Raw genomic sequence first — 17,182 nt, forward strand, 5'->3', positions numbered from 1 at the left:
TAACGATATTCGTCAGAGATATTTTTTAGGATGAATACAACCATTATAATGTGCTATTTTATACGTTTGTCCAGCGGAACATATAGCCTTAAAGTGCACTACAGAGCTTATTACCGAATGTATGGCCAATATATATTAAAAAAGTAATATTAAATATACAAAATCGATTCACTTCAATATATTTTTATACCAGTATTTGAATAGTAACATAATTAAAATATCTATTTAATGTACAAACAATCATTCTATATAAGGCTAGAGGTTCCGGGGTCCGAATCCCGGGAAAACATTTATATGATAAATATGAATGTTTGTTTCCGAGTCATGCTTGTTTATAAGTATTTATGTATATTTAAGTAAGTATATTGTATTAAAACTATCGTTGTAAGATGATTTGTGGAAGAGTGTGTCAATATTATTTATATATATATATATATATATTAGGAGGCTTTTACCAAATCTGGCATTCGTACAGATGAAGCAAAGAAGTAAACTAACCAAAATAATTTACCGTTTAGAAAATAATTACAAGAAATAAGATAATCCTGTATTTAAGCAAGGAGTTAAAGAAGCTTTAATGTTATTTTTTAAATTACAACCTAAACTAGAGTAACAATGATTATCGAAAAACGGTAAAGATCTAAACGCGAAGATATGAAAGAACTTGCAAGTTGGCAGTCATCCAAAGAATAACATGAGCAAAGAAGCGACCGCTGTCACTCTGTGAGTACATTAACTGCCTCTTGGCTTGAGTGTTTGTGGTCTTCTATTTGATTAGACTGACAAATGAAACTTGAGAGCTCTCCGGATCAACATGTAACTGCCAGAGAAATCTACTGTTATTACTCTGTGGCTATTTGAATTATATTATTGTATTCCCGAGAGATAAACTCATTATAGTTTAGTTACACAGTGACTTGTATACTTACGGCCGTTTTAAATAACCTATCTATCCTTAGTTTAACTTACTAGACGTAGACAAATGTATCCTTTTACGCTTACGTACATTTCAATAACCTATTGAGAGATAGCATTGGACTATAACTATATTGGACATAACTATGGATAGATAAGATCTTGTCATTAAACTGTGACAGCAATGTATCCATAAGATAAACTAAAGATAGATAGGTTATTGGAAACGGCCGTAAATATATATACATAGTTGATCGAAATCCTACTACAATAGTTCAGATTATATTATATGCGTGCTTGATTTTATTCCGAAAAATCTTTTCGTGGAATGGAAAGCTGGTCTGAATAGGATAGCATAAAACTAGTCCATTTTCAGTTTATTAATTCATAAATTTTAAGAACAGAGTTCGGCGGATGGCCGTGTATATCAATTTTAATTATTCTTAATAATATAAAGTTTAAACAAAGGTATATTAGAATTTTTCTAGAAACTGTGATAATTAACACTAGCACAAGGAACAAACACCAACTTGTTATGCCTGCTGCACGGTTAAGTGAAGTTAGAAGTATTTTGTTGGGCGATGAACATGATCTGAGACAAGGTATAAATAATGTGTTACGAATATTATAAGACTTGTTAGAAAACTTTTATCTGGTAAAAGTTACTATAACATAAATTACTTTCTTAATGACACCACACCTTGGGAAAGCGCCCTCAGGCTATTTAATCAATACATTTTAACGTAACGAAATTATTATAATTAAAAAAGAAGCCTGCTGAGTTTCTTGTCCCCGTCCTTCATGGTTGCTATCAACCATCAAATACTATTATTTGATGTTGAGTTAGTGTTTTAAAATCTTATTTTGTACCAGCTGCACAAGTAAAAATAATTAATTTGATACATTTAATGCGGCGAGTCTGACCATTTTTCTGTGGGGTTGGTGAGTGACGCGTCGCCATTATAAATGACACTATTAATAAAGCTGAATTAGTATATACTATATATAGTACATCTTCTTTCAGACTGAAAGAAGATGTTGTGACAAAAATTGAGAAAGGTATGCTGAGATGGTTTGGACATGTCGAGAGAATGAATGAAGAACGATTGACGAAGAAAGTGTATAAGGCCAGTGTGAATGAAAGTGTTGGAAGGGGTAGACCTAGGCGGACGTTTCAAGATCAAATCAGGGACGTCTTGGAAAAAGCCCAGGTCAAGAGTACCCTAAACTGGAGAGCATGTATGAAAGGAATAATGAAAGGGGACGAAGCGAAACAAGTATGTAAGGATCGTAGCAAGTGGAAAGAAGTGGTCTCTGCCTACCCCTACGGGAAAGAGTCGTGATTTTATGTATGTATGTATGTATATATAGTATAGAATTGTGTGTAGTATAGTATAATAGAGTTTAGTGTAGTGTGGCATAGTATAGTATCAGCACAGAGTAAGGATGAATACTTACTTATGTATTAGGATTGATCATTGAATCGACAACGTATATTTTAAAATCTAAGAAATAGTTTTTTTTTTTTTTTTCAAAATATTGAAATGTTTACCTGAGTAACAAAAATTTAAATAAAATACTTTTTCATGCTTTAGCAATTGTATCGCACGTAATGGAAAAGGCTTCTCTAAGACTTCATTCATACCCAACACTTTACTGCAATGACTTTGAAATTGATGTCTTTAAATGAGATTGAGATGAGATTTTTGAGTTTCGCCGAGGTAGAGGAGCATAATGATCAAAACTGATTATTCAATAAAATAGTTGTTAGATATCCTCTTATTCACTGTTTTACTACATCTAAATGATCGTCGCTGCATTTAATAATTTTAAAAACTTCGATAGTATTTATAAAATTAAATAGAAATTATATAGAATAATAGTCTACCACCTTAGGTTAAGGACTGGTCTCCGCTACGTACTACATAGATATCGCACTACGTAAAAACAAAAGCTTAACTAACATACGCTTCGTGCTATTTTAAATTGAAATTAATAAAATACAAAATACTTACTGATGATATGTGATGCCAGTCTTATTCCTTGTACTATTATTTTAACAAAGTTTTACTACGCAACCCAGCATTTTAGTTTCGATTAGCAAAGTTTAACAGAACATGTGGCACGTCAACGTCATACATTGTTCGAGACTGGCTCGAGTACGCCCACTTGGGCGTATAATTAGTTGCCGCACTTTGCGACTACACCTGCTTTATCTAATTGGTGCGCAGCGCAGACCAATCCTTAATCTAAGTCTACCACATTACCAAAGAATTTTACTAAACAAATTTAATCATCTATCCATCTATACATATAAATAAAATTGGAGTGTCTGTTTGTAATATTGAAATAACCATTTTTTACTACTTGTAAATGAATATGTATACACCAAAATAACATTTGTACAATTTTTGTCTATCTGACTGTCTGTTTGTTCGGGCTAATCTCTGAAATAGCTGGACCTATTTTGACGAGACTTTTACGGGGCAGGTAGCTGATGTAATAAGGAGTAAGGCTGTGTTTTTTTTTTACAAAAATAAAGTAATTTTGCAATGTATAAGAAACGGTCTAACTCTAAGAATAATTTATATGGCAAAACGACGTTTGCCGGGTCAGCTAGTAAATGATTCATTAAAAAATTATGCGCAGTAAAATGTCACACTTGTCAGACTTCTCGGTAAATAATTTCAGCAAAGGCCTCTGGGTAACCTTGAACCTAACTTACACGTACATAATAATATTATGTTGTACTATCCTGGCTTTATCGTCTACTGTAAGGAGGAAGCAATATGAAACTGTGTAAGCTGATTAAAATTTATGTAATAGCTAAGTCATATTCAAATTTATATTCAAAAAAGGATTTAAAATCACTCACTCATTTAGTCAGTCTGCCTCAGACCTGAGAATAACGGGTGCAAGAAACTCAGCGGGTTTTTATTTTAATAAAATTTCGTTACAAAATTATATCAAATTAACGCACTATTTATTATCTAGGTCGTAAAGCGAAGAAAAATTTAAAGAAATAAACATTTTGACTATTTCATCTCAATATATTCTTGATTATGTTCTGTATGTTCATAGGCATATTAGCAAATTTTCTAGAAACTGTGTTAAACATGATGTTAACACTAGTAATAAACATATGCCTGATACTCAATTTAGTCGAGCTAGTATGCCTTTTGTTGGGCGATGCATATGCTTTTACAACATGATCCCAGAGATTGTAAAAAACAAATGTGTTACCAAATTCAAAGAATTGGTTAAAACGTTTGTGTTAATGGTTATTGTAACATGAATGGAGCGACCGCATTGGCACCCACTACAATAAGTAATTTAAAATCCTATTTTAGTAAAACATTTTAATTTAATTCGTAGTTTGATGCTACATTGTAAGTTGTAGCATGGGTGGACGACGTTGCTACGAAACACGTAGCACCCTTGTAGCTGCCGCGTAGGCCGTAGATACGATCGCAAAAGTAGGGCAACACGTTAAAATGCCCGCTATATAACCAATGAGTAGATGTTAAAACCATTCAGGTCTAGGTCACAACTAATTTAGGTCTCCTACATTTTAAGACGTGAATTATTTAGAAGCAGTGCATCTATTTCCACCCTCTTGAATAAATTTGAATATAGAAATACAATAATTTTAATGATTTGTCGCCCTAGATACCTAAACATTATTTTGAAGATGTATTTAGTCAGCAATTAATAGAATTTCATTTATAATATTTTAAGAAATCAATTTATATATTAAATAAATATTGTAAATTTAACGAGTTGAATAAATACAATATTATTCTGATGAATATTCTCCTCCATCAAATTGATAACTCCAAAGTGTAATAAATCTGAAATTCAGTAAGTTTGAGATAAGTATGAGAAATTGTTCCATAAATGATAATCCACCATAACCATCACCTAAGAGAAACAAGACAATAAGTAAATGCGGTTTAGGTTTTAATCTAATATATTATTTACTTCATACGTCTAGGATATTTTCGTATCATACGGTAATAACTCGATTTGTTTTTTGAATAGTGTTTGAGAACCCTTTTCTAAATTTTTACTGAGAGTTGAACAGAGCATACAAGATTAATTTATCAACAATAAGTCTTTCGAGCGGTTGGCATAGTTGAAATTGCGCTCGCACGGAATGCGAGAGGTCGCGGGTTCGAGTCCCGCATCGTTCATAATTTTTTTTTTCAAGTTTTGTGTAATTAATCCCAGGAGTGAGGGTTATCACTTCAAAAATATAACAAATTGTTTCTCTTTGGAACGGAGGTACCGAAGGATACTATATTAATAGTGCAAATTAGGGATTTTGTTCTAGCAACTAGAATTTATTTATAATATTATTTAAACATAAAAATCCTTCCTTACTTAATCAACAAGTCTATTTTAAGTAGTTGTACTATAAAGTATACACATACCTATTAGCTCTAATCTAGGAAGAAAAAAAAAACTAAAAACTCATCAACAATGGTCAATCAATCTAAGATCAGAAAACATTTATGTCCTGTCATTTACAACAAAAAATAACATTTCATTTGAACCGCCGTTATCGATACCGCAAAACACTAAAGCACTTAGATTTATGAGCTCAAATTTCACCATAACCAAACGTATTTCCTGTGAAAATATAGTAATAGCTTCGTGGTAAACACAACAAAAATTCCACAGTCGTTACAAAACTCGGGTCGGGCATGCCGAAAACAAACTTAATACTGAAAAATTGGAACAAGGTCAAACGCAGTAAAGCTTGTGCACTGGCCTGCTGTTTATAAAATCGATACAGAAAGAATCATATTAAAACTACAAAGAATTGGTTCGTTCACCTCAAATCGAATCAGCTTGTTCGAATTGTTCGCAGCAGCTCGACGGAATACTCGAGGCGTGTCTTGTTAATATGAAGAGAGCACATTCACAAGTATATCTGTATGTATAGATGTACTGACACTGCACATGTCTCACTCACGTATACATCTTTAACACTGAAGACAATATATTGACGCGGCGTGCTTTATTTCTATGTTTTAATTCGTGATGACGTCGAGCTGATAAATTTACACATCGATTCTATTAATCGAATCGTAATTTTGCCTTCAATAAATGGTGTTTGTTTTTTCTCGATTTCTTACTTTGTGGTGTGCTTTTTCTATAGATTGATTAAAACATTTTAAATAAATATTTTAAAAGGACAAAAACACCTATTGCTCCGCGTTCGAAGTACCTACGCTTAGTGGGCTTGCTTTCTGAGCATTCTTTTTGTAATTTTGTAGTTTTTTTTTAATGAAATATAATGGACGAGACTAGCAGGGCGTACAGCTGATGGTAATTGATACGCCCAGCCCATTACAGTAAAGTGCCGCTCAGGATTCTCGAAAAACGCCAAAAATTCTGAGCGGCACTACAATTATTGCGCTCGTCTCCTTGAGACATAACTAATGTGTTGGATGTGTTGTTTTAATGGCAATAGTTGATAATCGTGGTGTCCTCTACTTCTAATAGTGATTATATAATCTGTCTCGCAACACATCGTATCGTACAGAGGCAATCATTTTGAATTTCGAGTGCAAATCGAGAGCAGTTCCAAATTCAAAGTAGAGTTTTCGAGATTACGAGTAACAGCAATCATTCACGATTAATTTAACTTCAACAGAATTATTCTTTTATTATATCACGTTGAAATTATTTTTGGGTTTAGAGGAAAATAATTGCGATATGATATTATTGTTATTAAACAATAATGTAATAATTATTACGTTCGCTGTTTGTATTATTGCCTAATTAAATAGCTTACTTACCTGTCTTTGTTGTGCTAGTCTTAAAATGTGCAACACTTTAGTATGGTAAATATCAAGCCCATTGGTATTAATTACATATTAATATATAGTTAATGCCAGTGCCAGGCTCCTTTGCACAGGATGCCGGCTAGATTTTGGCTACCACAACAGCGCCTATTTCTGCCGTGAAGCAGTAATGTGTAACCATTACTGTGTTTTGGTTTGAAGGGCACCGTAGCTAGTGAAATTACTGGGCATATTAACAACTTATGTCTCAAGGTGACGAGCGCAATTGTATTGCCGCTCAGAATTTTTGGGTTTTTCAAGAACCCTGAGCGGCACTGCATTGAAATGGGCAGGGCGTATTAATCACCATCATCTGAACGTCCTGCTCGTCCTGTCCCTTATTGTCACAAAAAAAAACACTTCACGAACTGCTATGCTCCACCGAAACCTATTTGATATATTAAAAATGTCATTTTATATAAATAGTGTCAAATCATTTGACTTTTACATAGATACATTTTTTTTCTGCCTTAGACTACTCGTTTGTTACTTAGAACATTTATACGTATAGATAGACTGTGACAGCTGCGAAAACGTCGAAAATAATTGAGATTGACTGTTAACCTCTATTTTTATCAATGCATGCACACTACCACAAATGTCACCATGTCACTAGAGTTACCAACCCTACTATATAATATATATATATAATAAATATATCTTACTGTATTAGGGGCCCGACTACTATATCTCTGAAAAAGGTATATAGCAGGTGAAAGCACTATATATCTGTACATAAAAACCCATTATTGAACAGTTGAAGTTAAATATTTTCTATTTCTAAAATGAATTACAGTGTTAATAATAATAGTGGTACTACTAGACACTACTACAGTCGAAGAATGGCAACAAGGTATCAAGATAATAAGTGATGCAGATTTCACAAAATTCAAAAAATATTCTTTAAAGAAATAAAGTAGGTAGTAGGTACCTATTTTGAAACCTACTATATTTTTTTTTCATCTTTTCGTTATTGACTATTTTTCGTGGGTAACAATTTTAAAACTACTGTTACTGACCGACAAAGAGTTTGCAAACCTACTTGTCACGCACACTATAGTAATAAAGCTGGCCTGTTTTCATCGGTTGCTAGCAGCAAGAGGCTCTATCTAGACACATAAATTATGTAAGGTTTATTATCCATACATACTTCGGACTTAATAATATCCCCTAAAAGATCCGGCGACAAGATTTTAAAATAAATAATTATTTTAATAAAGTTACCTTCAATTAGCTACAAGTTCCTTTTATTCGGATATGAGAATCTGATATATAAAATTCTCGTGTCGCGGTGTCTGAAGTTAAACTCCTCCGAAACGGATTGAACGATTCTCATGAAGTTTTGTGTGCATATTGGGTAGGTCTGTGAATCGAACAACATCTATTTTTCATCCCCCTAATTGTAGTAGGTAGTCCACCCCTATTTTTTTATATTTTTATATGATCCAACATTAAAAAATATATACAACCCTTAGTTTTCACCCTCTACGATCAACACCTATTCTTCTATCGCGATTTTAATATTATTCTATTACATCCACAGGTACTCACTAGAGTTGCAAGATGGCAATCGAATTTAATGATTAATTATGATAAATTTTATGTACATTTATATGTATCTATGTATGATAAATTATAATATATAATTTGGTAGGTCTGCGAATCGGTCGTCATCTATTTTTAATACCCCAAAAATTTTTATTATTTAATTTATTTTATTACTTTATATGGCAATACAACGTTTGCTGGGTCAGCTAGTAATAAATAGAAATACCTTAATAAAGTGCAGCACATTGTTAGACTAACACAACAAAACAGGTAAGTAACCTAGTTAATTAGGCAAGAATAAAACAAACAACAAACGTAATTAAGATCTATATAGCTAGTGCTAATTACTCGGCTTCTTTCAACTTCGTGTATCGATATGTAATATCATAATAATAATCGATATATAATTCGAATAAATTACTATAATACTTTTTTTCTTAGTATAAATATAAATCTCTCTGAAGGGTTTTAACTTAAGCCTCTCAAATACTTATAAGTCTGCTGATAAGTTAACAAAATTATTATATTCAAATTCAAATTCAAATATTTTTATTCAAAATAGGATTTAAAATCACTTATTGAACGTCAAAATCTACCACCCATTTAAAAGAGACTGCCTCAGACCTGAGAAGAATGGACGCAAGAAACTCAGCGGGCTTTTTTTTAATATAAAATATGGATTACAATGTAATATCGTACAATAAACATTTATAATTAAAGAGCCTGAGGGTGTTCGCTTTATTCCCAGTCCGTGGTGTCATTAAGAAAATCGTTTATGCTATAATAACCTTTCCCACACAAACGTTTTTAACAATTCTTTTCAATTTCGTAACACATTTGTTTCATACATTTTCTGGGATTATGATCCCAGAAAATGTATGTAGAAACATATACATCGCCCAACAAAAGACTTACTAACTCGACCCAACCGAGTAGTAGGCATAACAAGTTTATGTTTGTTCCTCGTGTTAACATTATGAATGTCACAGTTTCTAGAAAATTCCTCAATGTGCTTATGAACATACAAATCATTATCAAAAATGTATTGAGAAGCAACAGTCAAAATGTTTATTTCTATCTACTCTCAACCTCACGAAAAACTTATATTTTTATGAAGTATGTGTGTTAAATAAAAAACATAAAAGACATCGAAATATCAATTAATTACATTATAATATTATTTTATTTTCAAACTAACTAAACGGTGAAACTACTATGTTAATCTGTCAAACGTCAAAATCATATTGTAAACAATACCGAAAAGAGCAAACAAGATCTCAAAACTATTCGTAAGCAAAAATAATCTATTACAAATCGAATTAATATAATTTCGATGAATTTTACTACATAGTATTGTGCAAATTATTTACAATTGCTACTAATTAATAACTTTGCCTCAATAAGTAATACTGTCATTGGCTCACCGACAATCCCGGGTTACAGCCAGCAGTCAAAGAGTTCTTCCTGAACTTGGGGATGCACACTTGCATAGAACTTTTACCCTTAGGAGGGCCCGCACACCCGTACTCATCACTCCTGTCGTTTCGGGTCAAATTTATATTATTAGTATTATTTACTTTCACCAATATATTACAAGTCTGCGATGCGATTTGAAAGAGCCCTTCCTCTAAGTTTCTCTTGTTATTATACTGTCTATTGAAATGTAAATAGTCCCACCATGAAGGCATTTTATTTTAAAACTCCGCGGGTGAATTTTCGCTTTTGGAGCGTGTGGCCGCTTTGAAATGAGACGCAGGTTTGACGGTACGCTAAGTGATGCCGTATGCGAGGAGTTGCGCGGTCTAGAACCGAGTAGTACAAAAGCCAGTGTATTGGCGGTATTTTATTGTAGTTCTGAGTCAATATAGAAAATTGGTACAACGCACATTGTTCTAGTATTCCCCAGAGCAAATGGAAGTCATGAATATACCAGTTAAAAGGTGGGCACGCAATGCACATGTGAGTTAGTGCATTACTTCGATAAACATACAAGCTTGATATAAACACGCCAGGTGTTGTCTTGCAATGTTGTCTGTGTAAATAAAATACATAGAAGCTTTAAGGGTAAATTATACACTTTTATAATAAGGTCCCAGTCACTGTTCAGGCATGATCCATGAACATATTTAAATGTTTTATTAAAAATAATTGTTAAAAAAACTAAAAAAATACGCTTTTATAGACAATAAATAAGCGTGGGATGTATGGTATCAATAGTTATATTTTATGAACAGAAATGAGTACAAGTGTTATTTTGAAAATATCCTGAAAAGCACCCCACGCTTTTTTTTACAATAAAATCATTTTTTCTTACACTATTTTTAATTCAAATTTATTAAGATTTATTTTCTATTTCATTAGTGGGATTTCCTATAAAAGCGTATTTTTTTAGATTTTTTAAACTATTATTTATTTTTCATTTTTTAGTTTTTTTTTGTTATATTGAATTGTAATCGGTCCTTAATAAGTATGCCAAATTTCGAGTTAATCCAACGTTTTGAAGGGGGTCAAAATCAAAGTTCAAAGATTCCATTACGTATATTAACATACGTATGAAGCTAATAAAAGCGTATTAAAAAATGGGACTGTCGTAAATCCTACTACTCCACAGCTATATCTAAGTGAACGGACAGCCTGGGACTAGATTATGATATTTTATAGCAATAACAATGACAGTACAGTATTGTATATTTTATTAAAAAGAGCGCAAAAAAAGAATTTTGAGAATTTCTTGCGCGGCTTCTTCTCTCTCAGAGCGCCATTTGGTTTCGAAGCGGTGGTAGTGTTTAAAGTGACATCAAAAAGAATTCTAAAGGAATCCATTACATATGAGAAAATAAATGCCTTTTGCGTTTCATTTATGAAAATAAGGGACGAGACGAGCAGGTCGTTTAGCTGATGGTAGTTGATACGCCCTGCCCATTAAAATGTAGTGCCGCTCAGGATTTTTCAAAAAACCTAAAAATTCTGAGCGGCATTGCAATTGCGCTCGTCATGTTAAGACATAAGATGTAAAGTCTCATTTGCCCAGTAATTTCACTAGCTACGGCGCCCTTCAGACCGAAACACAGTAATGTTTGAGAAGACGAGTGAGTCAAGATCTATCAGCCTCTAATAAAAGGTGGATACATAAAATACGATGATAAAAATATAAAACTTTTTGAAAAACAATCAATATTGTCTACTTAAGATTTAGGTGTTTATACCTACTTTGTACCAAGCCTATTTTAATAAGATTATTATTAAACTTTGACTAAGCAAGTGAAAAATTACAAGCTTTACGCTTTCATGCTTCTTGCCTTTCTTATTTATATTCTTGAATTTTTGCACACACATTACAGAAGAACAGAAAGGTATGAAGGATATATTTTATTAAATATTCAAGAGCTTCCGAGGAGCGCAACGCGAATTTAACGCGGTCGATGTCTCGGGCAGAACTGATGCAAATTCGTAATTTTAACTTTTACAAATTTGAAATAAATAGCAGAGTAGTCGCGTTGCATAATATTTTAACGGTACATAGTATTTCACGAGTCTCAACAATATCTAATTAGAATAGAAATAGTTTTGAGACGAACCATTCCACAAGTTCAAATGGTGCTATCACGTGCGCTTTAATATTTCCACGACCCCTATAGCCGAGTGGTTAGTGACCCTGCCTACTGAGCTAGAGGTCCCGGGTTCGAATCCCGGTAGGTGCAAACACTTATATGATGAATAGGAATGTTTGTTTCCGAGTCATGGATGCTTATATGTATTTATGTATGTTTAAGTATATTGTATTAAATATACCATTGCCTAGTTTGGTGCAAGATAATTTTTGCAAGAGTGTGCCAGTATAAAAAAATATAATTTCGTTCTTTAATGAAAGGAGGAAAAGCGAAGGTATGGGTCACACCAGAAATTTCATTAGAGTGTTAGTGCCGGCCATTTAGGTGTTTGCACTTGCAAGGAACCCAAGATAAAGCAACAAAGATTCTATTCCATTAAAAAAATATTAAAGTAGGTATTGAATGTCTTATCCATTAAGAGAACCAGAGTCACTGACATAGCGCAGATAATTACGAAATTGCAGTGGCAGTGGGCAGGGCACATTTCACTACGGACAGATGGCCGTTGGGGCAGTAAATTCCTCGAATTTACTGCCCCGCAGTGTTCGTAGGGTTCGTAGGCGTAGTACAAGATGTAATGATGATCTGGTCAAGATGGCTGGAATACGTTGGATGAGGGCTTCGACCTATTGTAGTGGAGATCTATGGGGTAAGACTTTATCCAGCTTCAGTAGATGTCTTTCGATATGATATGAATTTTTATGTCTAACTTGGCAGTTGGCACCAACATTTAAATGCTGCAGAGAATATTAATTCTTTAATATAAATTTATCTTGTTTATAAAACATATATAATATGTACAGCGGTGGATTTACACTAGGGGCAGTTGGGGCAAGTGCCCAGGGCGGCAAATTTTTAGGGCGGCAAAATTTTGAAAGTAAAATAATTTTTTTTTAGTCTTATCAATGTTGCTCAATATAATTAATTAATTCTGTTAATTAATAACTTCTGGTTTAATTGATAATTCAAGAAATTCAATTTATCCATTGTGTGTAAATTATAATTTTGACACGTTTAGTAAAAATTAATAATAAAAAAATTTAATCAATATAATAATTTAAAATAATAACCGATTTTTTTATTTTCTGGAATTACAAAAAAAATAATTAGTATTTGTTTTGATAAAGTTTCTGCAATAAATTAGGTATTTTAGTTTTGAAAAATAAAATATATAAACTATAAGTTTAAGTAAAATTATTGGGGCGTATTTTTTTCCGGTGCCCAGAGGCGGCATTAAGTTTAAATCCGGCCCTGAATATGTAGAAGAAGTATTGTGCAAATAATGCTAAACGTCATATGTTTGAAGTCGGTACTTAAAAAAAAAAGTTTATTTTGTTTACGTTTCCACAGGTACTCAAGAATTTTCAGAAAACCCTTGAAATTCCAACCCCTTGGCAATTCAGTAGTTGTCTTAGTAAATATAGAAATAGTCCCCTGGTGTCGCTGGTAAATACGAAAGCCTAGGTACGTTTTCATAATACATGTCTACGTAGACTCGGTTTGAATGCCGTAGCACGCGATAAAACTTTACTTTTACGACCCCCGAGGGTTTCATGTGGCGGAAAGTCGTAATAATAATGTCCAACGCTTACTTGACAGTTTTCCCATCTTAATTTTTATATGCTTGTTTCGTTATAGCAAGCTGAATCATCCAAATTATATTTTGCCCATTTCTTGTATGACAACGTTCCATTATGTACATGTAAGTATTTACCTAATGACGACTTGCTTTTTGGAGCGAAGTTTGTATGTAGCAAAACATTATTGGTATGTGTTATTATCATAGAGGTCTTACTCATAGAAGAAGAAATTAGTGACTTTTGGTTGCTAGGACTACAAAGCAGTTATTACGTTATCATGCTTATAAAATGTTGTAATTAATTTATAAAGTTGTTTTCTTATATTAAATAATGGTGAATGCACTGATTTGCTCATAGTCTACTGCTGATACTCTGCTCTATCTCATATAACAGGTTATGGGCCCAGAAACGGGAATAAAAGAGAAAAATTAGTAATCACGTGCACATAGAACAATTGAAAAGAGAAAACTACGATACATGGAGGATCCATGCAAAAGCTGTACTATTAAAACTTGGCCTTTGGAGCTATGTTTCAAATAAAATTAAGAGACCAACGCGAGAAGGTGATGCATTGAATGACTATATGGAAAAAGATGAGTTAGCATTAGCCTGTCGTATTGTCCCGGAAACACCGCACAAGGAAGCTCATTCCATAGCTTTGTAGTACGAGGGAGAAAGCTCCTTGAAAACCGCACTGTGGAGGACCGCCACTTACAAGCTTACCTCAATCTTTTGAAAATTTTAGAATTGCAATAGAATCCAGGGATGATCTACCAGATCCAGACAACTTGAAAATAAAAATAATTGAAGAAGCTGAGGCAAGAAAAAATATAATAAATATATAATGAACAAAACTCTGAACAAGAGGCGCTGGATAGTAGACAACGTGGCAAAAATAAAAACTTTATTGTTAAATGTTTTAAATGCAAAAAGAAAGGACACAAAGCTCATGAATGCTGGTCAAAAGTGGACCGAGTTAATAAAAATAATGCAAATCTACATATGTTGCTTAGAAGAAATATGCCTAAATACGTCTGATAATAAAGAAAAAATTAAGAAATGGTGTCTTGACAGCGGATGTACGTCACATATGAGTCATGAATTGAAAAGATTCATTAATATGGACAAAGCTGATAACAAATCTTTATGGTCAGCATCAGAAAACTGTCTTGCACAAATCGAAGGACGAGGTCCAGCAAAACTTTACACCTATAAAATACCAAATCTGAAACTAACTGAAGCCTTGTACGTACCATCGCTGACTACAAATCTAATGTCAGTTGGAAAAATAACAGACAAAGGTGGAACAGTGTTATTTAAACAAAAAAATGCTACCGTGATGCGAAACAATAAAATTCTGTTAAAAGCAGAGAGACATTCAGACGGTTTGTACTACGTTAAAGAAAACATAGAAGAGAAAGCTAATTACTGCGAAGCAAGCAAAATGCAGCAATGGCACAGAAATTTAGCACATCTAAATGAAGGACAAATGAGAATAGCACTGGATAAGAAAATTATGGAAGGCTTAGAATTCAATAAAAGTGGCACAGTTAAAGACTGTGAAGTCTGTGCTAAAGGCAAAGCAACAAAACTACCGTTTAATGCACCTAAAAATGAGCAACGTACAAATGAAAGATTAGAAATTGTGCATACTGATGTATGTGGTCCCATGAGGCAGCCATCGAAAGGGGGTTCCAAATACTTCATCACATTTACAGATGATTATTCAAGACATACAAGAGTATATACAATGAAAACTAAGGATGAAACTCTATCAAAATTTAAGGAATTCAAAAATGAGGCTGAAAGATTTACCAAAAAGAAGATAGTATGCTTACAAAGTGACAATGGGACAGAATATATTAACAATAATTTTGACAAATATTTGAAGGAGAATGGCATCAAAAGGAGGCTTTCCGCACCATACACGCCAGAACAGAATGGCTTAGCAGAAAGAAAAAATAGGACATTGCTTGATAAAGCTAGATGTATTTTGATAGACGCCAGTATGAAAGAAGTTTTTTTGGCTGAAGCTATTAATACAGCTAACTACTTGGCAAACCGTAGTCCTTGCACAAGTATTGATAGCGCGACTCCATTTGAAAAATGGGTAAAGAGAGTTCCGTCAGTAAGACATTTTCACATATTCGGAACTAAGGCGTTTGTACATAAAAATGGAAAGAAAAATGGAAAATTTGAAGCCAGAGCGACACCTGAATTTTTTTTAGGATATTCGGAAAATCACAAGGCATACCGGATTTTCAACCCAAAAACAGACCAGGTAATGATTAGCAGAGATGTCAAAATACTGGATCTTTTTATTAAAACGAGATCAAAGGAGAACAAAAACAAGATGTAGTTAATAAAAAGGAACTAGAAATTATATTTTCTCCTGAAAAAGAAAATGAAGAAGATAATAAAGATTTGAAAAAACATAAAATTGATGAAACTGACCAGGAATTGAACAATGATGAAATATTTGTTGACGCAAATACAGAAACAGATGAAATAGATCCGACTAGTTCTACTGATAAAAGACAGAGAAAACCACCAGCATGGCATCAAGATTATGAGATGGATGCTGAACAATCATTCTTCTGTGAAATAGACGAGAACATGGATGAATGGGAAGATGCAATAATAAGCGAGATTGAATCTCATCTTAAAAATAATACTATGAAAATTGTATACAGGAACGAAAGCAAAAATTTGATTGATAGTAAAATGATTTTAAAATATAAATATAATGCAATGGGAGAAATAGATAGACGAAAAGCACGACTTGTGGCGCGTGGGTTTAATCAGAAAGAAGGAATTGATTACACTGAAACATTTGCACTTGTTGCAAAAATGAGTACTCTTAGAATACTTATTGCACATGCAATTGAAAATAAATTTAAGTTATCCCAACTAGACGTGTGTATTGCATTTTTAAACGGCGATTTAGATGAACAAATTTATATGAAGAAGCCGAAAAATCTGGATAAATATTTAAAATACATAATTACACATGGAAAAGACGTAGAGTTGATTAAAAAAGCAAAAGAAACGCATTTAGATATAAATAGATATAAAAATAATGGGATATGTCAACTAAACAAAGCTATGGTTTGAAACAAGCAGGAAGACAATGGTTCTTAGTTACATGAGAAATTGTTGGAAATCGGATTTAAGAATTCTTCAGCGGATCCTTGCTTGTATATATTAGAAAAAGGAAGAGAAAAGCTGTTTGCAAACATTTATGTGGATGACTTAATACTAGCATATAAATCAGAAATGTTGTTACGAGAAGTCAAAACAAAACTGCAAAAAGTTTTTGAGTTACGAGATATGGGTTCAGTCCATCATTGCCTGGGCATACAATTCACCCATGTAGGGGGAGAAATAACATTTTCATAGGAGAATTATATTGAAAATTTAATAAATAAGTTCAACATGGCTGAATGTAAGCCAGTGTCAACGCCCATGGAGGCTGGTCTGAAACTGGAGAAGGGTAATGGACTCACAGAGATGGAGAATATACCATACCAAATGTTAATTGGATCTCTAATGTACCTCGCTGTAGCCACAAGACCAGATATAATGTTTGCTGTTAGTTATTTGAGCCAATATAATACATGTTTTGATAATACACATTGGCAAGCTGCAAAAAGGGTGATTCGTTATTTAAAAGGAA

At 33.1% G+C, this 17,182-nt stretch overlaps 1 protein-coding gene across 2 annotated transcripts in view; it reads right to left on the minus strand.

Annotated features, from left to right (window-relative positions):
- Positions 1-10,051, minus strand: part of LOC126977243 (5'-3' exonuclease PLD3-like) — a 106,145-nt gene extending 96,094 nt beyond the window's left edge. The window contains exon 1 of one of the 2 annotated variants that reach the window (XM_050825973.1): positions 9,740-10,051. In XM_050825973.1, coding sequence (XP_050681930.1) covers positions 9,740-10,003 — 264 coding nt within the window. In that variant the 5' untranslated portion in view covers positions 10,004-10,051. Of the gene's footprint in view, positions 1-5,753; positions 5,900-9,739 lie in introns of those variants that run through there. The other variant, XM_050825975.1, reaches the window with a different exon arrangement.
- Between the last annotated feature and the right edge of the window lie 7,131 nt (positions 10,052-17,182).

This window comes from Leptidea sinapis, chromosome 44 (genome assembly GCF_905404315.1).
Source record: "Leptidea sinapis chromosome 44, ilLepSina1.1, whole genome shotgun sequence".
Classification (NCBI taxonomy): Eukaryota; Metazoa; Arthropoda; class Insecta; order Lepidoptera; family Pieridae; genus Leptidea; species Leptidea sinapis.